Source organism: Scatophagus argus, chromosome 13 (genome assembly GCF_020382885.2).
Source record: "Scatophagus argus isolate fScaArg1 chromosome 13, fScaArg1.pri, whole genome shotgun sequence".
In the NCBI taxonomy this organism is placed as follows: Eukaryota; Metazoa; Chordata; class Actinopteri; family Scatophagidae; genus Scatophagus; species Scatophagus argus.
In genome coordinates this window covers 15,281,738-15,308,541 of record NC_058505.1, presented here as the reverse complement: position 1 = coordinate 15,308,541, position 26,804 = coordinate 15,281,738, and the positions used below count along the sequence as shown (strand labels likewise).

The following is a 26,804-nucleotide window of genomic DNA, read 5'->3' as shown; positions in this document are numbered from 1 at the left end:
CCAAGTTGATGTACTGTCTTAGCAATGGAGATTTGGCTTTTTCCTTTGAGTGAAAAATGGCTTAAAAACAATCAAGTGTCTGTCAGAGTAGTTGCAAATTAAATAATTAGTTGATTAGTTGTTTATGGTAAATGCATTCAAAAAGCCAGTTCATATCACCGCCATGCAAAGAACTGACACAGGGAAGTGCTTGTGTTACGGGATGTTATGCTGCCCCTTGGTGGCTGCACTCAAAACTCACCCAGAAAAGACACGGGTGCACACTCAGTCACAATATACTGCTTAAACTGTCTGCTGATGATGGGAAGAGCTGTTGCCGTGGCTTACAATGCCCCCGTCTGCATTGAAAACATATGCTCAGTGTTATTCACTTCAGCTGTCAGTGGTTTCAGTGTTGTGGCTGATGGGTGTATATGAGAAAAACAGAGCATTAGACATGACAGAAATTCTCTCTCTCAGTGCACAGTGGTTTCTGTTTGGGCTCTTTGACTTTAGCAGGACCTATCTGAGGCTAGTTGGCTCCACGTCATTCTCCAGGTCACTTCACACAACTCACTGTTAAACACACATTAACCATAATAACTAGCTTAATATGATTTTTACTCTGTTTTTGTGGTTTCACTTTGGTTTAATTGAATGTTTAGGTCTACCTCATGGTGGCAGACAATGAAGCTGAATTTAAGATTGTCCCAGCTGTTCCAGAACTGTCCAGTAGGAGGCAGCAATAGCACACCTCATGCAGATGAACTGGGTTCGTGCACCAGTTCTCGCATGTTTCCCTGCTTATTGCACCCTTCATGTCTTTTGCTGATTATTAACTCATCATGTGCTGCCGTCTCACACGGAAAGAAAATATATGAACATAGATTTTATTTTATCTATGTCACATATATTTTCCAGCATATGTGCACATTCGAAATTCACCCCCTACATATGTCTTTCAACTATATGTACATATATATCCATATATGTATAGCATATATTTACATATATGCTATACACATATATATATGTATGCTATACATATATATGTAAATATATGTGTGAAACAGTAAACATCCGAAACACCTGTTACTGCTGCTGCACCTCTTTCTCTTATACTTTTATTGTTTTACATCCTTTATTTCTCTTACATTCTGTTTAGGTATTTATTTGCCTAATAAACATCCATCCATTGTCTATACCGCTTATCCGTCAGGGTCACTGGGGGGCTATCCCAGCTGACTACGGACGAGAGGCCTAATAAACATTTGCACCTTATTCCTGCTATACCTTCTGTTGGTTTGCTTTTTATTGCCATTTACATTCTGTTTCATATCTATTTCTCTTTCTACACTAATTGTACTCTGTTTTTATATGTGTATACTTTATGTATACTCATTCAGTATTTTCTGTAATGGATCCTCCCAGCTACTGTACTTGAAACTTGTTAAGACACCGTTGAGAAAGAGAAAAAAACATTACATTATACATTACATTACATTCCCAGCTCACACACTACCTCAGTCTCAAGGCACTATCTCCAAAGGAGGATCCACTAGGACATGGTGGCAACACTAGGGGAGGGTGGCACTCTCAGACGACTTTCTCTTCCTCCAGATGAAGAAGGAGCTCAGTGGTCGTCGCTTTGACCCTGAAGTGGACTTCATGTCTGCTGTGGACCACTTTCATTGACTTTTACAAAGGTGGGATCCAGAAGTGACTTGGGGATGGCACAGAAATCACTGTTACATGAACATAACGTGTCGAACAATATACAGTACAACACATAACTCTACGTTAGGCTATCTGAAATTAAGATAGAAGGAAAAGATAGAGGAATAGATCAAATAATATTCAGTGTAGCCAACATTTTATTTTATTTCTGCAGGAAAAGTACCAAATAAGCCAAGCATCTCAAGCTAAGAAGCATTGCTACTGTTCTGAGAGTCTTTCTCTGAAGTTTGATTTCTCTGACACATGATACACCTGTGCAAAATGCATGATATATTACTTCCATTCAACCCCAGCTGAGAGGCACCTACCACATCTGCAAAATGAACATAATTTATACATGCAACAATTTCAATAAAACATTTAATGCTTCTAATTCCTGTCCTATTTCTACCACTACTGCTGTATACACACCCTGTTTCTACTACGGACACTTCAAATAAAAAGAAATGTTAGGATCTCAAGTAATGAAGAGAACTTCATACACTTCATACACACCACATTAATTAATGTTGATGTATCCTTATTGTGAGGTGCTACCATATCCAAGCAGAATTTTATTTCTATACACGGGGGAGAATCTTTGGTTTGTCTGGAGGAACTGAAGAGATGAGTTTTATCTGTTGGTTAGATGTCTTCTCTTAAGCTTGATCATCTGTTACTTCTGTTTGGAGTCAAGACATCAGGAAGTGTGTTTGTAATATACATATTCTGCTTTTCAAAATCCCCTCACTGAGGTGTTTTTTTGTCAAAATTTTTTTCATAAACATAAACTTGATGTCAAAATTAATCACAGTTTATCAACATATACAATCTTGTCGCACTTGTTGTATTGTATTTAATACTGAACATGTAAACCTACCAAAACCTCACATTCAATAGCTTATGTTTAGACTCCTTCATGTATCAGATGTTGCTGTTATTCATGGGTTGAATTGCATCTTGAAGTCACTCGCATACAAAAGTCACAGAGACCACTATGAAAAGCTTTCTGGCCAAGAAATATTCAGATGGGGCGTTATGTGAATATTCAGAACTTCTTCAGTTCTGTGAGAATTCTGACAGTCATTCCAACACAAATTTTTAATTTTTAAAAAATCATTAATTTTATGTTTTACTCAAGGGCAAGCAGAAGTGGAAGTATATTACATTATATAAGCCACCAATAATGCTACAATTAACAATAAGAAAAGACTTAGATCAGATTAGGAGTTGTCAGTGTTTCATGTTTGAGCATGTGACTGACTTCTCAAATGTTCTTCCACACTGCACTAGCAATTCCTGTTGTATCCTATAATAATTATATTGCAGATGAATGAACAGAGCTTGATCACATGGTTTGAACATTGGTATAACTAATATGGCTGTCTGTCTGAAAGGTGCTGATAAATATTACAACAAAAAAAGGAAATGATTGGCCACTACCCCTCCATTTATATGAAATATTGTTGGAGGTTCTTGACAGCATACCTGTGCCATAAGTATATTTATGGTGTGCTGTAATATCAAGACTAACATTCAGCTAACAAAATTGGAGTGAAAAGACAAAACATGTTTCTTTTGACAAAACTTTGTGTGGTTCATTTAATGTTTCCTGTATGTCTCTTCTGTTTTAATAGGCCATATTACTATTCTCTCAGGTTAAATTCACCCCTCTGAAATACAACACCTACCAGTAGCCCTGGTGGGGTCATGCCATTGGAGTATGTCTTGCTCTTCTTTCAGTTTTTATGACTCCTCTGTGGTTTCTCCATGGTATGGCAATAACCCTGGGAACACTGAGATAGGTAAGCGTGTCTACTGATAGTATAGTTCACCCAGGTCATCACTAAGGCTTACTGCCAAGGATAAAGTAATTTAACATTATTTTAGGTAAATCACTGTAAATGAACTGTTATTTTGCAGTATTTGCAATAAAAGGTGAATGTATATGATATGACATTTTATAAAAGTTTTTTTTGTAATATTGGAGTTCAGCAGGACAGAGAAATTACAGGATATTGTATTCCACATACTGCTCTTGTTTGACCATAAGACCAAATGGCCTGAAAACGTATTTAAGAATAATGTCTTTATACGCAGCATCAGTTCGTAGCTATGTAGGTGGCCAAAGAAAGGCCAGTTCAGTCTACCAAAGCTGGTAATTTTAAGTTTTTATACTGAAACTGAAAAGGCCATTAGAGTACATTTAGTAATTAATAGTATGATAATAATTGCTAATTTTGTTCTTCTTCACAGAAACTGATTGTGTTTAGCACACCAGATGACCTGAGTGCAGTTCTTGACTGCATGTAGCAAAATTTCACATTTGTGAATTTATGTAACATTGTTCCTACATTTATTGTGTATACAGGAAAATTGATTGTAAGTAGTAAAGAGAAGATCAGAGTTCATTAAACTTTCATTTTTTGCATAAATTTTAAAGTCTGAATTTCATGTAAATTCTCTTGCTAATTATCATAGTTATTTTGATTTCAAAATGTTGGCTTGTTCAGCGTGGCATTGCAGATATAAATTGTTCACAAGGTTAGTCTGCATATCCACACTTGCAAATCAGCAGTTGTAAATTTTGGTGGTGGGTTTTATGACATGGATTCTTTTATAATTGCTTCTCGTGACAGAAAAGGATACTTAGTGTATGCAGTAAGCATTCAGCCAGACAATGAAATGTGAAATGCACTCTGTTTAAATTTTGTTACTGAAAAATTAAATAAATATTAATAAAAAGAAGCAAGTTCCACGTGTAGTCCTGACTTACTAGTATGACTTCAAGAAATACATGAAAATAGCAGTTAATGTGATAACTGTTATTGTTGTTTGATCTGTTAATCAACATGCAATGGATTGCTTTTTCTGGGTAGCCAACACTAATAGTGACCCCAATCGTGTCTTTTTGTGACCCTTTAAGGTGTTTTATATGCTTTATGTTTCTATCATATTTCCGTTTTGTACATTCATGTGTAACTAAAGCCAGACACATTCCTGATATGTGTGTTAGACCAGTCCACTGATCTATAGGTGGTATCGATTGCAAATGGTTTCCATCTGACTCTAATGACCCCAACAATAGTCGTTACAGTAGAAGGTGAAACTAATGAAGGTGACTCCAACGACCTTACTAAAGACAACTATGGCCGTTTGCCACACCCTGGAGCTCCAACGAAGTGTCAGTGGCCTGGATGGTGACTCCACAGAGGCAAAATACTTGGGTCTCCCCACCAGCTGGCCAGACTAGCCCAGTCTAGTGTAGATGAGCATGAACTAATGAAACCTCTTGAATGAGGCGAATCATCTTCAAAGACATATAACCAAGTCCAGTTGCATTCGATTCAGTCTCCTTGAGATATCAACAGAATGAGAAAAATGACAATATGTCAAAGATGTGTATGTATTGCAGTACAGAGATATCTACTGAAGTTAGCCTACTAAGTGTAAAAGTTGGTTGATCACTGTTGGTGTTTCAGGCTAGAATTTTAACTTTATTTGGCATCTGAAATAAAACCTGAATTGACAATAGGAAGCCTTGGCATTGAAACATGTGAACGCAGACATTAGAATTATTTGATAGTTTTTAATATGAGCAAATTTTGAAGGTTTTTTAAAATTCCTTTTTGTATTGACTCAAGCTGATATCAGGATAAGGGTGACTGAGCTACTGCGTGACTGATACAAGAGAGTGTGTGTGAGAGAGAGAGAGAGAAAAAGAGAGACAAGCTGGTGGTTTCTGTGAGTATGTGAGCAGTTAACACTGCAGGACCGACATGCACAAAATGTTTTCTTTATTTGCAATTTTATACTTTGCTCATCTCAGTACAGGGACATGACCTTGAAGTCTTTGTTTGCTTATGCTAATTATTACCTACATAGTTTGTACATATTATCCCAAGGATAACACCTACAACTAACACTGGTTTAATGATAATAAACCACTAAAGGTACAAGAGGAATATTACATGGTTCTGTAGAGTTTGTCCTGCATGACCACTAGTAAATAACATTTCACATTTATCTCTTACTTCCTTGGCCAAAGCTTTTGCAAAGTTTTGCAGCCAAAGTTGTCTGGAGAGATCTGTGATGAACTGCTCGTTGCCGTTCTGTGTGTTGCCTCCTCTCTATAGAGATTAATTTTGGTGCATGCTATCTTCCGGATTCGTTGTGTTTTCCTTTGCTTAACTCACTACAGGCAGAAATGAAATTGCTGTAACAGATCAATCAGTAATTGATACCTGATAGGCTTCTGAGATCAGGTCTTTGGTTGTAATCGGAACCAAAATATTTTGTACTATGTAGATTGTCACATGAATATCCTTAGAGTCATGGTGTATATATTTATTTTTTAGAAGACTTCTTTTTTCTACCAAGTCTTTTAAAAGCAGTAAATTTGCATTCATAAATGCCATGGAGTCAGGACCTCCTACACGTATGTTTTTACCCCTACAGCCCACTATTTACTTTTGGTATATTTGGTATTATATTTGGGGTTTGGTATTATCTTATTCTCATATTTCTAATATATATCTTTCTTCTGTAATGTGTATGGTCCATTGTTAACTAATGTTATGGCCAACACACTATAAAGAATAAATAATGACCCCACTGTAAAAACTACCATAGTTATATATTAACTTAGCTACGGGTGAAGTGAGTTATGGATTAAATGAACAGGGCCCACCTATTGACTTGGACCAGATACTTGCGTAAAAGATGTATGAGCCCGAACCTTGGAGTGTGATTCAAGTGCAAGCCTTTACTGACTGCAAGAAATTTTAAAAATCCAAGAGTCCAATCCTGAAATCTGGCAACTCTGCTAGAACCTCCATCCAACCAATACAAGAGAGCATGTAAGTATTGACTGACCCTTATGTACCTTGGTGCTTATTTTAGATCATATGTTTATTGGCCTGTTCTACCTATGCAGTTTAGATGGAGGTAAATATGTTGGCATAGATACATTTTGGTTGTTTAAGTTTTGATTTTTGATGGGATCATGTGGTGAGGCCAAAATCATTGAGGAATCCAATCCAGAGCAACCAAATAAAACAATGACCACCATTCTAGACTCTCCTGCTAAAAAACAACAGGGGTTTGAACCAAATGCAGAGGCAGGGCTGATGCAGATCAAAATTGTTCTTTACAAAATGATTTTAAAGGCTTATAAGAATGTGAGGCAGGCAAGGACCAAAGTCAAAGGGGCAGTCCTAAACAGGTATGTGAATCCAACAAAGAGCAGGCATGAATCCAAAGTCCAACATAAGCAGGATGTTAGCCACAGGCAAGCAGGCACGTAGTTAACAGATCCAGGTAATCGAATCATGTACACAAAAGCAAAAACCATCAAAGTAACCAGGATGAAATTATTTATCTTTTAGCATTACTATTACTAAGGTCAGTACAGTAATAATAACAATAATAGTTTTCCCATTACACATCTATGCACTTTTCTGCTGTTCAGGTGTTACGGGAGACTCATTAAGAGGATATATACACAAATTAGTTTATCTTCATTTCATTCTTTACCAATATTGCTTGGCAACTACAAATGGATGTACCCTCTGAGGTACAAGTACCCCTGGTTGGGAATCACTGTTATAACACTCTGTTACTGTTTCAATATAGCATTTCAGCACAACTGACGTGCCCAAGTGAGTAATCGAGAGAAGAATCTGATGATGGATGACAACAATCCCAATCATGCTCCAGCAAGGTATGATAAGAGAGGCCAGTGGGCCAACAAGATTGAGTTCATTTTGGCAATAGTTGGAGAAATTATTGGTCTGGGCAATGTCTGGAGATTCCCGTATCTATGCTTCAAAAATGGAGGAGGTATGAACTTGATTAAAACCTCACTTACACAAATAATAAACGGAAAATAAAAAGCTAGACAAAAACACAGGATGAATTGAAACTTGGCATAGTCTGTTGCAATCAGTAACACTCAATATTTAGGTTATTTTGCTTTTTATATGTTTTCGTATTTTTCTTTTCTGCAGGAATTTTCTTGATTCCCTATGTTTTGTTCCTGTTCACCTGTGGAATCCCCATCTTCTTTCTGGAAATATCTCTGGGACAGCTAACTGGGCAGGGTGGAATCACATGCTGGAGGAAAATCTGTCCTTTATTTGAAGGTAACACTCAATTAAACATTTAATACATTTGATGTATAATTTTATGTTGATCAATTATTTTGCAGACGATAACACATTTTTGCCTCAGGTATAGGCTATGGCAGTCAAGTGCTTGTTTTATACACTGAGATATATTATATCATCATCCTGGCTTGGGCCTTCCTGTTCCTCTTCTCCACCTTCCACTCTGTACTCCCCTGGGCCAGCTGTAACAACACCTGGAACACAGGTACACATTTACAATATACAATTAAAAGTTAATTTAGATCATTTGTATTTCATGGGATTTAGTAAATCAAAAACTGACATGATCCCACTGACATTATCTCAGTGTAGTCAGAACTCAGAGCTCTTTTATTATCCATAAACTTTTAAAAACCCATCAATTTGCCTTTTTTGCACTGTGACATGTTCCCTCATGTACCATGAATATAAACATTGTAGTTATTGCTCATTCTACATATAGAATGAACGTATATAACGTATACGTTCTGTGACAAAAGTTCTAACCTGCTATACTTGCGTTTCCACTTCCAGAGGACTGTGTTGACCATCGGCTGAATCATGGCAACATTTCTCAGAATTCAACTTCTTCAGTTGAAGAATTCTGGCAGTATGTGTTCCAAATACTCTGCTTGATGCCCGATAATTGAAACAACTATTTTGCAGACTTAAGGTCTTCATACAATCAGGAAGTGAAGATTAAACAACACGAATATGCAAATGTTCGCCCGCAAATATCTGCCATCTAAAATATTCACACCAGGAGCATGCTTCAGAACCCCTGTACATGGGTTTATCAGGACAGGGACTGTGCGAAAAATGGCAGCAAAGTTTCTTGAGGGCTCTCTGGGGTTGCACCTATTGACTCGTGGACACATAGGCAGAGGTTTCATTCATCAGATCCATCTCAGCTGCCTGTTCCAAGGCTCCAGTCTGGTCCACTAAGGTAAACCGTGTTTTAATAAGTTAAAACACCAAAGTCACAAACAAACCGACCGGTCAAGGCATTAAGGCATTAACAAGTTTATCAGATTTTCTTGTTGTTATTATGGTAGCCTTTAAAACCCTTCCTTCATGAGTAAATCCCTCCAAAGCAGACTGCACAGGAAGCAAGCAAGGTAACTCACCTCAATTCTTTATGATTTTTGTATCTTTGTTACATAATAAAGGGTTATGAAAGACACAAACAGTCAACAGGTATGCCCTCGCCATTATGAGTGATATGAACATGAGCGTTATGATGGCATGAACGTGACACAATCTGATTGGTCTATGCCTTTGTTTGCGGTGCAAATGCTCAAACAAATTGTCCTCGTTTTGAAAAAATGTGATATGCATGTTCTGTGTGAAAGTACAGTTGGAAAGTTTATATTAACAGGGGGATGAAATCAAAAATAAAAAAAAAAGCTGTGTAAAGGCCTTTAGAAAGGAATAACATTATGTGACATGTTGTGTTCAGGAGGAGAGTCCTGGGTTTGTCCCACGGAATCGAGGAGATGGGCAGTATCCGCTGGGACCTGGTTGGGTGTCTTCTGCTAAGCTGGATTGTTTGTTACTTCTGTATTTGGAAAGGAGTCAAGTCTTCAGGAAAGGTGAGGGACTGAATTAATACCTGTCAGACCTCCTTAATAATAGCTTAAAGAACTGCTTGTGCCCAGCAAGGTTGGATTTATTACAGTAAAAGGCTGAATTTTACAGCATTGCATTCTAGCATTTTAATTTCATTTCACTGCTCCTCTTTAAGGTTGTGTACTTGACAGCCACATTTCCTTATGTGATGATATTTGCTTTGCTGATCCGTGGTATAACACTGCCAGGAGCCATAGATGGTATTCGATTTTACCTCTCTCCTGATCCAACGCGCCTGGCCAGTCCTCAGGTGAGGCACAATTGTGGGTGATCACAGAGTCAGAGTAAATTATCAGTTGACATAATAATAGTGCAACACCATAAACTGTACTACTAGGTCTTCATCAGTTACACAATGAAAATGAATCGTTACTGGGTAAGACATAATGCTAATCAGTGGTGCTTATGAAGAACAAGCAGGAAACTCAGAAGGGTCTCATTGTCTGTGAATTCAGGAGTCAGCTCATCTCTCACTTTGTCAGACAGCAAAACTTTCTCCCTTACGGTGTTTGTACAGCCACCCATAATGTCTGTGCACGTCCCTGTAACATGGTGAACGATCCACTCCATTCAAGTGAAATATAAGATATGCATAACTAAAAATAAAAACCACAGAAAACTACACACTAAATATCATTTCATTGTTTTAAGGTATGGATGGATGCTGGGAGTCAGATATTATTCTCCTATGCTGTCTGCTTAGGCTGTTTGCCGGCTTTGGGAAGCTACAACAGATACAACAACAACTGCTACAAGTTAGAACAATTAATACTTGCCCCCTAATATTATACTAAATCTATTTTTATATGACCCAGTGTATAAATCTTCATCTTTTTCAATTGCAGAGACGCATTTTTCCTGTGCCTGTTGAACAGTGTGACCAGCTTAGTCTCTGGCTTTGCCATCTTCTCTGTCCTTGGCTTCATGTCTTATGAACTGGGTGTCGATATTGCAGCAGTGGCTGAATCAGGTGTGACACTGCATATAACACCAAACATGGATTGTATGAGCTTTACTGTACAGTGCTGTTTCTCGACCTTTATAAGTGACTTGTCCATTGCAAGTTAAAAAATGCCCTCTGAGTCCCTGCCTCTCAACATCTACTGTTGCTGTTTAGCAATGCCAAACCCAAAATAATACATTAAACAGTATTATAGAGTATTTACTTACCCTTAACATGCTACTATACTGTATCAACAATTATACTTTTATTTGAATTTTGCACCACTTGCAGGTCCTGGTCTGGCTTTCATTGCCTATCCTCGGGCAGTAGCCCTGATGCCTTTGCCCCAACTTTGGGCTGCCTTCTTTTTCATTATGATAATCTTCCTGGGGCTGGATAGTGAGGTAAGATGTTATTATTTTAGTTAGAAGTAGAGAAAGCACGGCAAACAAAAGCACCAGCACATTAAGTCAGTGATTAAGGTGATTGAAAAATGTGTAGAGCTGCTGAGCTGAGAGTAAATTCCCAGTGGGATTAGCATTGCTAGTGTACCTTTGACATAGCAAGGACTCATTTGAATCAGTATTGATGAGGCGCTTTAATCTGTGCTACTCTCAAAACATTTCTTCTTTTCCCCACAGTTTGTGGTTCTGGAAGGCCTGGTCACATCCATATCGGACATGTATCCGTCCTTCTTTTTCACTGGATATCGACGTAAAATACTCCTGTTGGCCATCTGTTTTGTATCCTTTCTCATTGGTCTCTTTATGGTCACTGAGGTGGGTGTCAGGTTGTGATTTAAATTAAATGACAGTGACCTCTTTCTGTGTTCACATCCTTTGTTATACAGTTTGAAAGGATGTGCATTCTCTGTATATTTGTGACCTTCTCTTCCTATTTTTCCTCATCAACAGGGAGGACTTTATGTCTTCCAACTTTTTGACTACTATGCCTGCAGTGGAATTCCTTTGGTAATTTTTGCCATTATGGAGTCCATTTGCATAGGATGGATATATGGTGAGCTACATTCACCATACATTCACATTTTCATTCCCACTTGGTATTGGCATTTTAATATAAACGACCTGATAATAACACAAGTATTTGTCTCCAAGGTGCTGATCGTTACTACGTTAATATTACGGATATGATTGGTTACTGCCCGTCACCTTATATGAAATACTGTTGGAGATTCATCACTCCATTTGTAACTACAGTAAGTGAATTTTTGAGCCTAGCAAAGTTACAGTGGTATAAATTACACAGTGTGTGTCCGTTTGAATAAATATTTCTTTACTTTAGTTTTTCCATCACAAAGTTCCATTCGTTTCAGCTTCATTTGATAGCTGTGTATCTTTGTCACAGGGCATATTGCTCTTCTCTCTGGTAAAATTCACCCCCCTGAGATACAACAACACCTACCAGTATCCCTGGTGGGGCCATGCCCTCGGACTGTTTCTTGCGTTCTCTTCAGTCCTCGTAGTACCACTGTGGTTGCTCTACAGTCTGGCTGTAACTCCTGGAACACTGAGACAAGTAAATCAAATATTACACATGTATGAGGATATTATGTCTTTTTTTTTTTGTCAGTGTGACATGCTGTTATGGTGGATTAATGGTGGCTCTTTCGTCTCCTCACAGAGACTACAAGTGGTGACGACTCCAGCAGATGACCTGCTCAGAGCACCACTGAGGAAAACTCTCAACTCGGAAGCATGTCCTTCCTACAAGGAGCTTGAACTGTGTGCTCTGAACAAGGCTTAAAAGACAGGTCTGAAAATGGTCTGCAATGTGTATAACAAAATAACTACAACAACACATACATTTTTAAATGAATTACCCCCCCTCCCCCCAAAAAAAATCAATGTTATATACTTACCTAAGTGTTTTACTTTTAATAGATTTGCATAAACTGAAATCAGCAAGCTATTTAAAACATCTGTAATAATTCAATTTAATATTGCAGGATTTTATATCACATTGTTTTATGTAGTAATGTACACTTATAGTCACACTGTGTTGGTGTGTGTGTATGTATAGCAAATAAACAAATAAGTCAAGTAATTAAAGTCAGTAAAGTGTTAACTTCGTGTTCACTGTGGGTGAAAATAATGCAGGGTTTTGTTTTGTTTTTTGGTCACTGAGATAAAAAAGGGAGAAAATCGACTTGATTAAAAATACCTGTTATAGAGGAGGAAATCAGTGAAAGAGTACTTTATTGAATATATAAAGCTAAAGACGATATTGAGCGTTTTGTAAACTTTTGAGATTTTCTAATACACCTAATAATCTATATAACATTTCTGACAATCATTGGTTGCAGAAGGTCCGAAGCAGCGTATACTGAATTTGGCACAGTTCTGTGATTTGTCCAGCAGGGGGAGCTAGATGTCAGATATTACATAACTGAGGCGACTGTCCCACCCAATCAACGGCTGTGAGCGGACTAGTTTGTCGGATCACAGATTTCTTGTTTAGTATGTTAATTTTGACTGAAGGTGCAGACATGTTGCTAGTTAATTCACTGAGGTTTTTACATGTTTCGTGGCACATCGACAGGTGAATATTAGAGGGTTGAAACAAAAGCCATGTCACCGCAAATGGAAATAAGCAGCATTTTGGTTTTTGGAGTAAAATACTAAAAACTTTTCTTTTACTCTAATTCTTCTCCTACGATCTGCTTTGCCGACGTGTACCTGTGACATCAAAAACACAAGGAGATACACAAAGTCACACACACATCACTCAGAGATCCAGGGGAGTGTTGGCACTTTGCCATCACTGTGCCAGAGGGGCAAATGGAAGCAGAGGAAAAAAAAAAGTTCTCATGCTTTGCAGTACTTTTAAATACCGCAGTATTCATGACACAATAATGAATATGTCACGGCATCATTAAGAGATCCCAGGATTGTCAGCCAGTGTTACCATGTACAGCTTAAAATATACAGCTTGCCTTCTACTATGACTAGAACTACTACTGATAATGAAGATGATAACAATAGTGATGAACTTCACCCAAATTTAGCCTCCATTAAGTCAAGTAGGTGAACATATAGAAATATAATGTTTAATTTTGTAAAATGCTTCATTAATCTAAAATAGGTATATCTCACGCAAACTTCAGTGACTTCTGTCTGAGGTATTCAGTGACTGTCAATCAATCATAAGACACAAAATTGGGATTATTGTATTTGTTAAAAATGTGATTAGTGATTAAATGTGAAGTATAAATCAGTGCTGACCTTCATGTCATATCTCAAATATCACCTACAATACTAACATTTGCCCAAATCTAATACTGAGTTAAAATGTCACAACAACTTTGAGGAAGAAAAATTTCAATCATATTTTCTTAACATCCACCTGATAAACCTGAACTCGACAAAAAAAAAAAGAAAAAAAGAAAAAAAAAAGCAAACAAACAAACGCTTGTGTGTCTAACAGGCCTACAATTTATCTGGGGACATTTTCCAATAATGTACTTTTCTTTGCAAATTTAACATGGACCCACTGCTGGGAGAAAAATGGGACAAGGTGTGTGAGCTGAAAGCCTTAAGACTGTGTGACAACCGTGATAAATGCAGCAGGCACTGACACGGCTATGGAAAAAGACAAAAGATACCTTTGTCTTGTCACAATAATCCTAATCTGTTTGAAGATGGGACCACGTTAGCGACAACCAGAGAGAAAGAAAGAGAGATAGGAAAAAAACCCATACAGGAATGGAAGCAGATTCCTGGCCGGCAGTGATAAATGCTGCTACATCAGAAACGGGACTCAGTGTGATGTTTCTCTCTAATGGCCTGATTGCTCAATTAATTCTGTGGACTGTTCTTTGCCAGCCCCCTTTAATGTGGGAACAGCTATATTTTCTCCCAGATTAGTATAGATACGGGCTGACAGTCTGTGCTGCTCAAGGTATTTGGGAGGTATAATTCATTCATAATGCCACAATGCACCCCATCTATCATCTCAGGTTTTTCATCTGCTAACTTGCCGCTCGCTCCCTCCTCTCATTCCAGGCTCTTAGCTCTTCTGGGGCAAATGGTGGCGGTGGTGGACGGGGCTAAACTCTGGCCTGAAAGGTGTGTGTGCGTGTGTGTGTATGTATATGTGCGATTTAGCAAGGTGAGATGTGAGAAGTGTTAAGATGTGAAATGTGTGTGTGTGTGTGTGTGTTTGGGGTGTGTGGAGCGGCGGGGCATGCAAGGTTGTAAGGTCGGCAGCTTCTCTTTTCCTGATGAATTAGCTGGCATATGCAAGCGATGAATTTCCAGGCAATGAGAGTCAATTATCCAAAGAGGAAAAAAAAAAAAGAAAAAAAAAAAACGAAGCATGGACCCTGCGTCTGTGGCCCCAGGGTCCCTTTTCCAATTCAGAGAGTGATTTTCCCAAAATGTAGAGGGAGAGAGAAGAGAAGCAGCCTTGAAGGAGTGAGGGTGGGATGATGAGGAGTTGAGTTGAAAAAAAAAAAAGAGAATGAATGAAACCACCATATATGTGTGTCCCCCATCCCTCACTCCTCACCTTTTTTTCTCCACCCCCCCCCCACCCCTGATCAAATCCAGAAGGCAAAGCACAGTGTGAAAATGCAAAAGGCTATTATCAGGCCCACAAAGTGCACAAATGCCACTTATGATGGATGAGTGTGGGATTTGGAAAGGCCTCCTGTCAAACACCGGCCGTTTCCTCTCCTTAACAGGCCCTCTTTTTTCCCCCAACTTGTCTCTTGTATCAAAACCATATCAGGCCCCTGGTTGAAATGTGGCTAAGTGGAAGACATTTGTAACATATTGATGTGGGTGTACACACATACGCCCAGTGTCCCCTGCTGTTTTGACCACTTAATTTCTACCTTCTTCTTGAAGAAGATAAGGAGAAATGGAGTGTTGGTGCTTTATAATATTTCTGAAGGTGTCACATCTGAAGCTGCCTGAGTGACACTGCTTCAGAGTGACAACATGAAAATGAGAGAGAGATGCAGAGTGAACAGGAGCCCTGCTTTACAAACGAAAGCAAAGAGCAGCACTGTGGAGAGAGAAATCAAAAGACTTCACAGAACTGCTTTATTTTAAATAAGAGAACAATAACTCTTAAAATTTACTATGTTATTTCCACTGACAGCAATCCAAATCACTGGATGAACCTGGACACGGTGTTGTTTCTGATAGGCCAATTTAATCTCAATGGTTGGACTCCCAGCCTAACCAAACTGCTTTAACACCCTAAGAGGAAAGAGGATAAGATAATCTCGTAGTGGGGAAGCACAGCCAAATGTCATTAACAGTTTAAAATCCTAAACTTTATGACTGCCAAATGAAAACATAATAACATTAACAAAACATTCTTAAGTTATAAGAATGAAGAGAGTCCCGTGGGAGATGGAAAAGAGGGACATAAGAATAAAACAAAAGGCAAATTATATCCTGGGGTTTAGCTGGCACCAGAAATGGCATCTGTAGTATTATGAAAGTAACACTTTAAATGAACCCTTGACACAAAGTTGAGAAAATGTAAGGCTCCACACTGCGGCACAGCAACTAGATTTCTGTGTGAAATTATTCTCAGATACGTCAAACATGAAGTGCTCAGAGCTGTCTTCCAAATGTTAAGGAAGGTCTAACCATACCTGTTAATAGTTATGAACATAATGCAGGGACTCCAAACTCATAGGGTGCTTTTTGCAGGTACCAGGGTACATGGACATTTTGAAGCAGCTCAGATAATTTGAAAAACAGAAGAAACAAGAAACTACAGCTCACATGAAATCATGTCATCCTAACTTGCTTTCATTCATAAAATTCACCCAAGCTTACTCTTCAAATGCCATTTATCCGACGTCAGACTTCTTAACTGTTGGGTCCTCTTGTCCTGCAGTTGTTGGAGACATGTCCGAACTCAGTGTGGACCCTCTGCTTGCTCTTATGTCAAAAATATCAGGTCTCAGTGCCAGTGTGTTGTGTTTTTCTTTCTTCTAATATCATGCAGTTTTTTTGTGGCTAGTCAGTTACTTCTGGGCTGCAGTTACCTAAGTGCTTCTAAAGTCCTGGATACAGCCCTGAAATTATGGTATAACTTTGGTACAATATTTTGTCTTTCATATCTTCATATTTGGACGATTGTTTCTTCCTCCACACACACTGATTTCAGCACAGCTTTACTGACTACCTCGTTGTATGTCTTCGCTACTCTCTGCCATCACAGTTTTCCTCTGGGACTATCAGCCCCTTCACTTCCTCTATTACCCCCTCACACACCCTTACATCCTCCTACACACACTCACTCACACACACACACACACACACACATCACCTCCCTCCCGCCCTGCGGCGACATGCGCTCCACAATGGAGAACGGAGTGGTTTGGGAAATGATGGCCATTTATAACTGCCTGACGCCGTATCCTACCACCTCACACTCACACACACACTCACACACTGAGAGTTTAGTGCTTGGGTGGCAACATAGAGATGGGAGACAAAGGGAAAACACTCCCTTCTCCTGGGTTAATGTCACACACACACATTAACAATGAATAGATGAGCACTGGGTTGCATCACGTCCAAAACGGTGTGTTGTGATGATGATATGTGTGTGTGTGTGTCAGAGCTTGCAGGAGCACATGGAAGTGATTTGATTTGATAACAGAAAACAAATATCGTATCTCCGTCCAGCTGTTTATTAAGGTGCTCAGCAGTGACAGCTGAGAGGAGCTCTTCACACTGTGTCTCAACACTTCTCTCAACATTTTCCTCCCATCCACACACACACACACGCATATAAGGACTACATGTTTCAGAGTTTCAAAGGTTTCTTGGGTAGGAAGGGTCCCGCATATAATCACATGGGATGGAAATGTAAAGTCTCTGTGTTTTGTAGTAAGCGTATTGTACATGGGCATAATTTCTTCAGAACAAGAACAAAGGTATGAAATGCTGAGATCTGATCAGAAATGTCAAAAAATCCAGTTTTTAACAATGGAATTGTAACAAAACATGTAAGATAATGTTGAATTTTCATAACAAGGCAATTACATAATTCTTAAATAGTAAAAGAAGGAAATGTTTTCCTGCATTAATATCTAGAGATTTCTACAATACCTGTTAATGTTTAGTGTGGGTATTCTGTATGTAAGGACGTGCAGCATGTACACTGTTTGTCATAACCTTTAGATTTAAACATGGCTGTAAAGAGCAGCTGACAGGTAAAGTGCTACAGTCACATCATTATGTAGTAGGACCACAGCTAAAGGCTTAAAGCACGCAGGTCTCACTAGTAACACAATGAGTCATTCCAGTGGGCCAGCATCCACAATTTTCATTCCTGACTTAGATGTGTTAAAAACGTTTGCACACATTACAAGCAATAGTTTAAAATCATCAGTAAAAGTAGAAAATAGACTCTTGCTTGTGACTCAGTGGTGAGTTTCTTGTTTCCACTTTTAAGTGAGATGAGAGCAGGTGACAAAGATCCAGTGCTTTTATGGTAATTAGGCTGCTCACAGACGACTTTTAGAAGAAGCTGGTTATTACAAGGATGTTGGTTCTGTGCATACATTTGTATTTCTGTGAATGTGTGTGTGTGAGGCCTCAGCCTGTCACGGTGCTGGATGGGCTGTCACTTTCTTAATTGCCTGAGAGTGACCCCACCCTGCTCTGCTCACCTGGCTAATTACTGTGTCTTTCCAGCCAAGAGACTGAAATAAATTTCAACTCCATTCAAGCTTCACTGGCATGAAAAGTGAGGTTACTGACATTGTCATGATACAGTACAGCAGGTTTGTCCTTCTAGTGATATTACACCACGAGGTTTTCATTGCTATTTGGTTAACAAATGCTGACGATAAAAGACAGTCATGATAAAACAGCAAATGGGTCTGGTGTCAGAATTCAAAACTAATTTCAGCATGTTCTTCAACTGTAAAATATAGAGAGGTAAAGCCCCTCCCCTTCTGCTGGACCACCATGGGACCTTATTTCAAAAAAACATTTACTTTGTTAATGGCAAGAGATAAATTATTTATTTATCCCATTTAATTTGTAAAATGAGTTACGCAAATAATGTTTGTTAGTTTAAAAAATTGTTTTGGAATTCAAGAAAGTTGCAGTTTGTCATAAAATTGTTTGAGCATAAGACAATATGCAACAACATTTGCCTAAGTGACACGGTCTTGTTTAACACACAACCAAAACCTTGTAAAGGCTAGCAAACTCGCAGAGCCAAATGACTCTCCTTTTGCTCAGCTGTCAACATGGCCAACATGTAGTGACTTTGACATATTCTAAAACTTCTTTTCTTTTTTTTTGGGCCAAGGTAGTGGCCATGCTGGTGACGAGACGAGACGAGACTCAATGAGCAGATTCACACATAAAGTGGGATTTTCTTGACTTTCAAAAAAGTATTTTCATTGCCATACATCACATGTGTAATTGATAGAAATATTCAAACAGGTTCAAAAAATAATTTGACTCTCTGTGTGGTTATTGTGAAAAACAACAAAAACAGTGGTCTGGTTCTTTAAGCTTTGTGCATTTATGGAATGGCAGCAGAAATGTGCCATCGCCAATCTGAAATTTCAAAAACATAAACACAGACAACATCAGGAACGCAATCCACAACACAGGTGGGGAACGAATTCTTGTGAGGGCTGAGAAGTGATTAAAAAAAAAACTAAACAAAAGGAAGTGAGAAACAGAGCAGATTGCATTGAATCAGATTGGAGCCATGCAAATGAAATGCTAATGTGATGCTAATGAGCATAGGGAGGGAGGGAGGCAGGGGGAGGGTGTCAGGTAGGAGGTAAAGTTTGGTTAGAGAGCGAGCCGGCGAGACAGCAGGCAAATGGGCAACGCTTGGGTGAGCAGTGAGCGGGCTACCCATGATGCCACGATGAGAGAGGGAACATTAAGTGGTAGAAAGATGGAGAGAGGACGAGACTTGGAGGAAAGGCCCTGTGGGCTGATGAATGCTGATTAAATGCTAGTTTACTTTTCACAACTTTACTGTTTCTTCTTCCTGCGGTGCACCTTCCCCATCAAAACCAGCATTCTCTCTGTTAAATTAGTTGTATTCTTTGCTCATTAATTTGCCCTTGCTTGTCTATTAAAGCCTCATTAGGCTCAGGGTTAATTTTGAAGCAGCAGTCTTCCATTCATACTGAAGCAACATCTATTTGGCAGAGTAAATTCGAACTCCGGGGCCCCAGTAGCTGCAGTCTTACTGGGTGTAAACTGATTTGTGTTGATCTATTTGAAAATATTTCTGGGAATGTGCACCATTGAAGGATATTATCTGCTAGATAGCAGCCTTCAGGTGTCCTACTTTATCATCTGACCTAAAGGCCTTGTCTTGAACATGGCCTTCTTATGAGCATTTTCAAAACTTACAACACATAGTTACCAAAAGCCATACAACCAGACATATTAAAACCTGAAGAGAGTAAAAACTACAATGTCATAAAACAGAAAATCACTGAAAAGAGAGTTTACAAAAGTGATTTAAAAGACAAGACTGAGAGTCTTCAGGCCATTCCTCACCCAGATGCATCACCTAGATGCATCACCTAGGAGTGATGCATCTGAGGATCTCAGTGGGTGGGTAGGGACATATAGGGCGAGGTTCTGTTAAATAATGTGGGGTGAGGTCACTGTAGGCTTTAAAAGTAATCAATAGAATTTTAAAATCACCTCTAAAAGCAACAGGTAGCCAGTGTAAGTAAGCCAAGGTAAACTGGAGGATGCTCACACTGCCTCATGAGATTTAATGTAAGCAAGTTCATCTGTAATCAATGTTGGAGACATAGTGGTTAAAAATACAACTGGTTATGCCTGTTAAAGAGCAATTACTCACACTTTACACACATGTACAGTAGTCCTGCATTCGAGGAGTAGTAACACATCAACTATGAATGCTTCAGAAGAAGTTAAAGTTGTTATGAAAGCCATTAATAGGCATGTATCTTGTCCTTGTATCTGTTTATTTATAACACTACAGTGTGTTATACAAGTAGTTCCAAGGTTAGAGGATGTTGTATGTTGCTCATGATGATTTGTGGCTAAAACAAAGAATGATCACCTCTGTTTGAAACTGTCATACATGCCCTCATCTCTTCCAGACTTCACTACCGTAACGAATTTTACTCAGTTATCAGTAAACATAACATCCACAGCCTATAGGTGATCCAGAACGCCGCCGCCAGGCTTTTAACTCACACTAAGAGAAGTGACCACATAACACCAGTTCTAGCTTCACTGGCTTCCTGTGAGTTTTAAAATTGATTTTAAGGTTTTACTGTTGGTTTTTAAAGCTGTAAATGGTCTGGCTTCCTCTTACATACCAGACTTTTTAATTCCATATGAGCCTGAACACAGCCTGAGATCCTCTGGGAAGGACCTTCTGTCAGTCCCCAAATCCCAGCTAGCCACTTAGGGTGACCGCACCATCGCTGTCCACGGCCCCAAACTCTGGAACTCCTTGCCAGAGGATCTCAGGCGGGCAAGCTCGGTGTCCTCTTTTAAATCTCCTCTTAGAACTTACTTTTATCGCTTGGTTTTTCTTAGTCATTCATCCTATTAAACTCAGTGTGTTATTTCATTTTATGTCAGTCCTGTTTTATTTTATTTGATTGAACTTTACTGTATTTTATCTAATGAATCATTGTTTGTCCTTTTTGTTTTGCAGTTTTTTTATTGTGAAGCACTTTGTAACTGTGAGTTTTGAAAAGTGCTATATAAATAAAGTTATTATTATTATTATTATTATTATTAAATAAAAGAATTATGTCATACCACTGAAATAGCCAATCCCACATGGGAGTACTTGATGAAAGAGTTGATATTTGTGTTCAAAATAAAAACAAATTACTGCTGTCAAATATATACTGTGAAAGCTCCTCAACCAGAACATAGAGTGAAAGACGTTTTATACAGGACAGAACAGCAACACAATGTTAACGATGTCACTCATTTTCTCAGTGTGTATACACATTGTCGAGATATTGAATCTTTTTAATTTCTTCTGCCAACTCTGTCTGTTTACTAAATAGCATCTTTCTTGGATCATCACATAAAGGAAAATACAATAACAAAGTATGTATCATTATTCTATTTCATCCACCTCAAGTAACTAACAAAGCCTATCCTGCTCACCAATACCATCAATACTTGACCTGAACAGTTATTCTCTTTTTACTTCGGTCAGTCTGTCAGAGAGACTCGCTCCGTTAATGTTGCCACTCTGTCTTCCTTGACACAACACTCACAGCCGCTTCATCTGCTCCTGTCAGTGTCTCTGAGTTAAAGACCTTCTGAAGAGACGAAGAGCAAATATCTTTTTGTATGCCTGTCGGGTTTTCCACAGCTTTTACAGACCAACACGTACACATGCACACATATGCATTCATCAGAGCTGGAGCCCCCCCTCCAGCTTTTCTGCAGTAGCAGAAAAAAAATGTGATCATCTGCATCCCCCTGATGTAGTGGAGGTGAGAAAGAGCATTTCAATGGCAGACGAGCGCGGGGTGGGGAAATGACAATATTTAAAATAGGAGACACAACTCCATTTCTTTTTGAACAAAATATTAATGATCTTTCATTTGGATCTCATCACAGATGCGGCAGGGAGAAAATTGCATTTTGTGTGGCAGAAGTCTGGGGAAGACATGAGACAGGATAATAGCCAATAGGTGTTTGGAGAGAGGGAGTCAGAATGAATGAGAGGAAAAGACAGAGAGAAACAGAATTGACAAATTCCCATGATGGGTACGCCATGAGAGAAAGAGGAGGAGGGAGGAGGGAAGGAGGAGGAAGGTTGACGAACAGAAAAAAAAGGGGGGCAGAAAGATTGGAAATTGAAATTTATGACATTGAAAATGACTATGACGGAGACAGAGCCAGGTCCCGCTTTGCTCTCCCCTCTTTGGTAGCAGTCAACCTTGCAATGAGGGCAGATCAAACAAAAATAGGCTGTTAGGGGGGCATGGGAGGGAGCAACGGGCGGGTGCTGTGGTTGGGATGGGGGGGGGGGGATGAAGGAGGGAAAGCAGCGGCGAAGGTGGAGGGATAGAGGGATGGGAAGGAGGTATAGACAGAAGTGAAGGAGGACATTAAACGAGGAAATGATGATGTTGTCAGTGAGCGATGTAAATCGCGGCGGCTACATAGTCAACAGATACAGTCGGCTGGCTGTGCAGGCCAGGGCCTGTCTCAGCTGCAGTGGCACTGACAAATGGAATATTTTCAGAGGACTTAATCAGAGGAAAATGGGCTTTCATCTGCTCGCCTACCCTCTCTGCCGCTCGCACAGAGAAATGATTGCCTGTCGCTCTTCCTCTCCCTGTCTCTTTCTCTCTCACAGTCATTGAACGTGACCACTGAACCCTGCAGAGGTTACAAAAAGGGAATTTATCAGTCGTGTTTTACAAAAGGATACACGGACATTGAGGGACCCACAATCACACTCCCCCCATTATGAAATGAAACTCCCTTCATTATTGAAAATGCTCATAGCTGGTATTGTTTGGATTAAATACACAAACTGGAAGAAGACATTTTAAAAGGCGGAAGAGACAGATTTAAACATTTCTATACACTCTATTTTTATACATTATGCACACTTAAACTTCTCCCTTTCTGAGGTTTCTGTACTGCAGGTGGCTATTTAAACACGCAGAGATCCTTCAGCTCACCTCAGTAATCAGCCATAAATCAGCCTTTTGATGTTCTGTATGAAAGTACAAAGTGTGCCAAGCTCAAGATATATTTCAAACACACTCATCATCCACTCGATAAAACCTAGTACTTGTCATGAAGGCTTCATTTCCTACAGTTGTGCTTGATGTAGTACCTCAGCTGCCTCGTCTGTAGGCCCACAGCAGCAGCAGAGAGGCCTCCACAGAACAGACAAACAGTGACATGATCTATTTCTCCCGTGATGAATGTACCAATCTGCTGCCCTGTTGCCCTGTCCGCCTAATTTGTTATGATGTGACACCATCTAGACTCTTTTCTATGATGATGAACTTGCTGCTAGTGTGTACCAGCAGGTAAGTGGGATGAAAACATCAGGATGCTCTATGATGCCACTGAAGCACTTGATACCAAAATGATATCATAAACAATTTCTCAGGTACACTAGGAGGACCTTCCCACCCACCCATCCACCCACTCCCACAAAGCCATATTTCCCCATCAGGATATCTAGTTATGGCATCCTAGTGTAGTTGTAAAGAAGGTGGAGGTTAATCATCTCACTGTACTTTGTCACCATCCTGCCTAAGTAGAAATTAGTTTTACTGCAGGTCTTTCTATGTACTATGAGAATACGTCCATCACACTGAGGTAAATCTCAGGGCAACAAGTGTCCATCTGCACTGTGGTGAAGTGTCAGGGCCATGACAGATCCCAGATCAGCTGGTAGAGCAACAGTGGAATTTGTCACTTTGTGCAGCAGCAGATCAATGATAATTACCCAGCTGACATGAGTACAGTTATAACTTTACAGGATCAAGAACATGGGAAGAGGGAGATGAAGAAGGAAAGGATGAAGGGCTGTGGGTCACACTTAGCTCTGAGCTGATCGATACTGTGTGAGATATGGCTGTGACTGGCCCTGAGGCCCGGCCTTAAAGCAGCTCAACAAGTCATTATCGCCTTCCTTCACAGGGCAGCATAGAGCCAGGGTTTGTGTGTGCTAATGTGTGTGCGTTTTCAAGCCTGCCAGAAGGAAATTGCTTGGTGTGGCAGTTCACACTTCAGTAACAAACCTAGTAAAATGCCATTACCAATCATACCCCACAGAAGAGTGTTTAATATTCTAATCCTTAAGTTTTACGTCTTGGATTATTTTGTTGACACCTGTGGGTTACTGGTTTCAGACAAACAAGTGTCAGGTATCAGGAAAACCTCAAGTTTGAAGCCAAACACATCATGTGCTAAGAGGAGTCAATTATCTTTCACTCTGATAAAGAAGGCACTCAAAAACAACTTGTCCTTCCTCTTTAAAATTCAGAATTAGAATTATTTGACCATTTCATCACATCTAAATGGATCTTCATGCATTAAATGAATGGAGTTCTCCTTTAGAGTTCTCCTTTTCAACAATAAGATGAGCAAAATGTCATTTAAAGTGTACCTGGGGTTATAGCTGCACTTGAACAACACTGACACTGACTGCTTGGAAAAAGTATTGTTCTTTTCTTCTGTATGTGGTGTTTGCACCCTTTGACCAAGTTCATGGTTCAGGCATTTGCACAGAGAAAGCCACATATCAACCTCATATAAGCTTGAGTAGAGTTAAGACACAGATGTGAAACAAAGACAGAAGGAAGGGAGGAAAAGAAAAAAAAGAGACAGACAGGGAACAGTTGAGAGTGTGGTCAGTGACAGCCCTGGGCAAATCATCTTCATACCCAAACTACTTATCCTCTGAGATCTTTTCTCTCACTTTTTCACTCTCAGTCACACACACACACACACACACACACGGTTCATAGGTTGGCAGATGATGAGGTTTCTCTTCTAGTGACTCCTGGCCAGGATTTGTATTGTTCAGTCTGAATGTGGATCTGGGGTTTTGGAGTCTGTTCATAGCAGCTGCAGTTGCTCGAAGCCTTCAATCTGCGGAGGCAGAGGTGATGATGACCTAGTTAAACTGACTGAAAATGGCCAGATGAATCACTGAGTGGTGTCATTACCTGTATAACACGGATTCTCATGCAGGATTAGTTACGCTGGAACTGCGATAGTGAGTTTATCTTCTGTATGGGATGTTGTGCAAAAGTTGAGGCGTTCTCCAATCAAGTGCAGAATTTTCTGAATTATCTATCTGGTTTCCTTTGCAAGCATATGAAATTCTTCGATTGTCTGACTCCTCACTGGAGAAAAATATCTATATAATTTATATGATTAGACTGATACATGTATCATGTATCAGTTCTTAATCATTGCTGCTTAACGGGTGCTGGATTGTTGCTGGGCTGCTTTGTGACAGTTTTTTCAACAAGTTTTTAGCAAAACTTATGCCTTTGAAAAGTTCATTTACAATGATAATTGGAAGCTGAATGAAATTCTAAACAGTCAATGTTTACTTTAATTACTGTAACCAAGAAACAGGGGAGTTATGGTTTCATTTTAGGATTTTTGGGCAAAGTTGGGAGAAGTTAAGAGGAAGATATCAGATGTGATCTCATGTGGAGAATGATGGACTAATCGAAAACAAACAAACAAACAAACAAAAAAACAAAACAACAACCCTCACCTTTAATCATTAATGACTTTCCATCCTAAACCCTCACTTTAACTACTGATGATTTTCAATAGCCTGATTTGGTGTAAACTCACTTACACACACACACACACACACACACACACACACACACACACCTCCAACCACTAATCTATAGCAGATAAATGAGGCTGGGCTAACAGAGTGGGGCAAAGAGAGAAAAGATTGACTCAGAGACAGAGGCCTAATTAGCAGAGACTCATTAGGAGTCTTTAAGAGGCTGTGATTAGGGATGTTTGTTCACACAGCGTGCTGCTGCTGCTGGGCCTAATGACTGGGACTGATCACTAGCTAGTTTAGCCCACAGCGGGGATGGGTAAGGGTGGGGGTGAGGGGGAGTTATGGCTGTGTGGATGTGTTCCAGCAAGTCATTTGTCTGCAGTTAACTAATATTAAACACAGGAGAAAATAGCATCTGCAGGCTGTTTTAATATCATACACCTGACATTTACACAGTGTGCTAGAAACATGAATCCAATCAATGCTAACTTGGAGTCCAGAAGTAACATTTAAAAATGCTATGTAAAGGCACTGATTGTAAAGTTGAAATGAATTTTGTGTATTTTTTCATCTGTATTTGTGCATTTACGCCCCAGTCTTTGCTCTTAGATTTTTTGACCTGATTTGACCCTTTCTGACAGATTAAGCTAACTGGCTACTGGTTGTAGTTTTGTGTTTCCTGAAAAGTGACAAAGACTTTTTCATCTGACTCTTGGCAAGAAAGAAAGCAAATACGTGATTAAGTTCATAAAACTGAACCAATGTTTTAGTTATTGAGAAAGCTGGACTGCTATTAGCTTAGCTTTACATCTAGATAACACAGGTAGCAAGAGTTTCACAGCACACAACTTTTCACATTTGCATTTGTGTGTGGATTAAACTTATACTATAAAATAGTATAAGAATCTTGGAGAGATATTATATTCTACTAGGAACTACAGCAGGTAGCATAATAACTCGTCCTTTATTGTTATTTCTCTCGAGTCTGCATGTAGCACAATGCAGTTTGCACGTTGAGCTAATCAGGGTACTGCAGTGGTGATGCAGGATATGCCTCTGCGTTTTTCATCCAGTTGAGAATTTTAGAGGCCTGTAAGACTCTCTCTTCC

At 39.3% G+C, this 26,804-nt stretch overlaps 1 protein-coding gene across 1 annotated transcript; it reads left to right on the top strand.

Moving 5' to 3' along the window:
- The first annotated feature begins 7,282 nt into the window (after positions 1-7,282).
- On the top strand, positions 7,283-12,177 carry LOC124069423 (sodium- and chloride-dependent GABA transporter 2-like). The gene is made up of 14 exons (XM_046408586.1): positions 7,283-7,536; positions 7,704-7,838; positions 7,927-8,067; positions 8,376-8,451; positions 9,301-9,433; positions 9,586-9,720; positions 10,122-10,225; positions 10,316-10,440; positions 10,705-10,817; positions 11,055-11,192; positions 11,328-11,430; positions 11,529-11,629; positions 11,779-11,949; positions 12,055-12,177. The coding sequence occupies exons 1-14, from the start codon at positions 7,380-7,382 to the stop codon at positions 12,175-12,177; spliced, it is 1,755 nt and encodes a 584-aa protein (XP_046264542.1). The 5' UTR covers positions 7,283-7,379.
- Positions 12,178-26,804: the final 14,627 nt, after the last annotated feature.

Coding starts and splice junctions, on each gene's coding strand:
- LOC124069423 (XM_046408586.1), top strand. CDS start 7,380: ATGATGGATGACAACAATCCCAATCATGCTCCAGCAAGGTATGATAAG. Junction 10,226..10,315: donor TACAACAACAACTGCTACAA/GTTAGAACAATT, acceptor TTTCAATTGCAG/AGACGCATTTTTCCTGTGCC. Junction 11,431..11,528: donor TTGCATAGGATGGATATATG/GTGAGCTACATT, acceptor TTTGTCTCCAAG/GTGCTGATCGTTACTACGTT.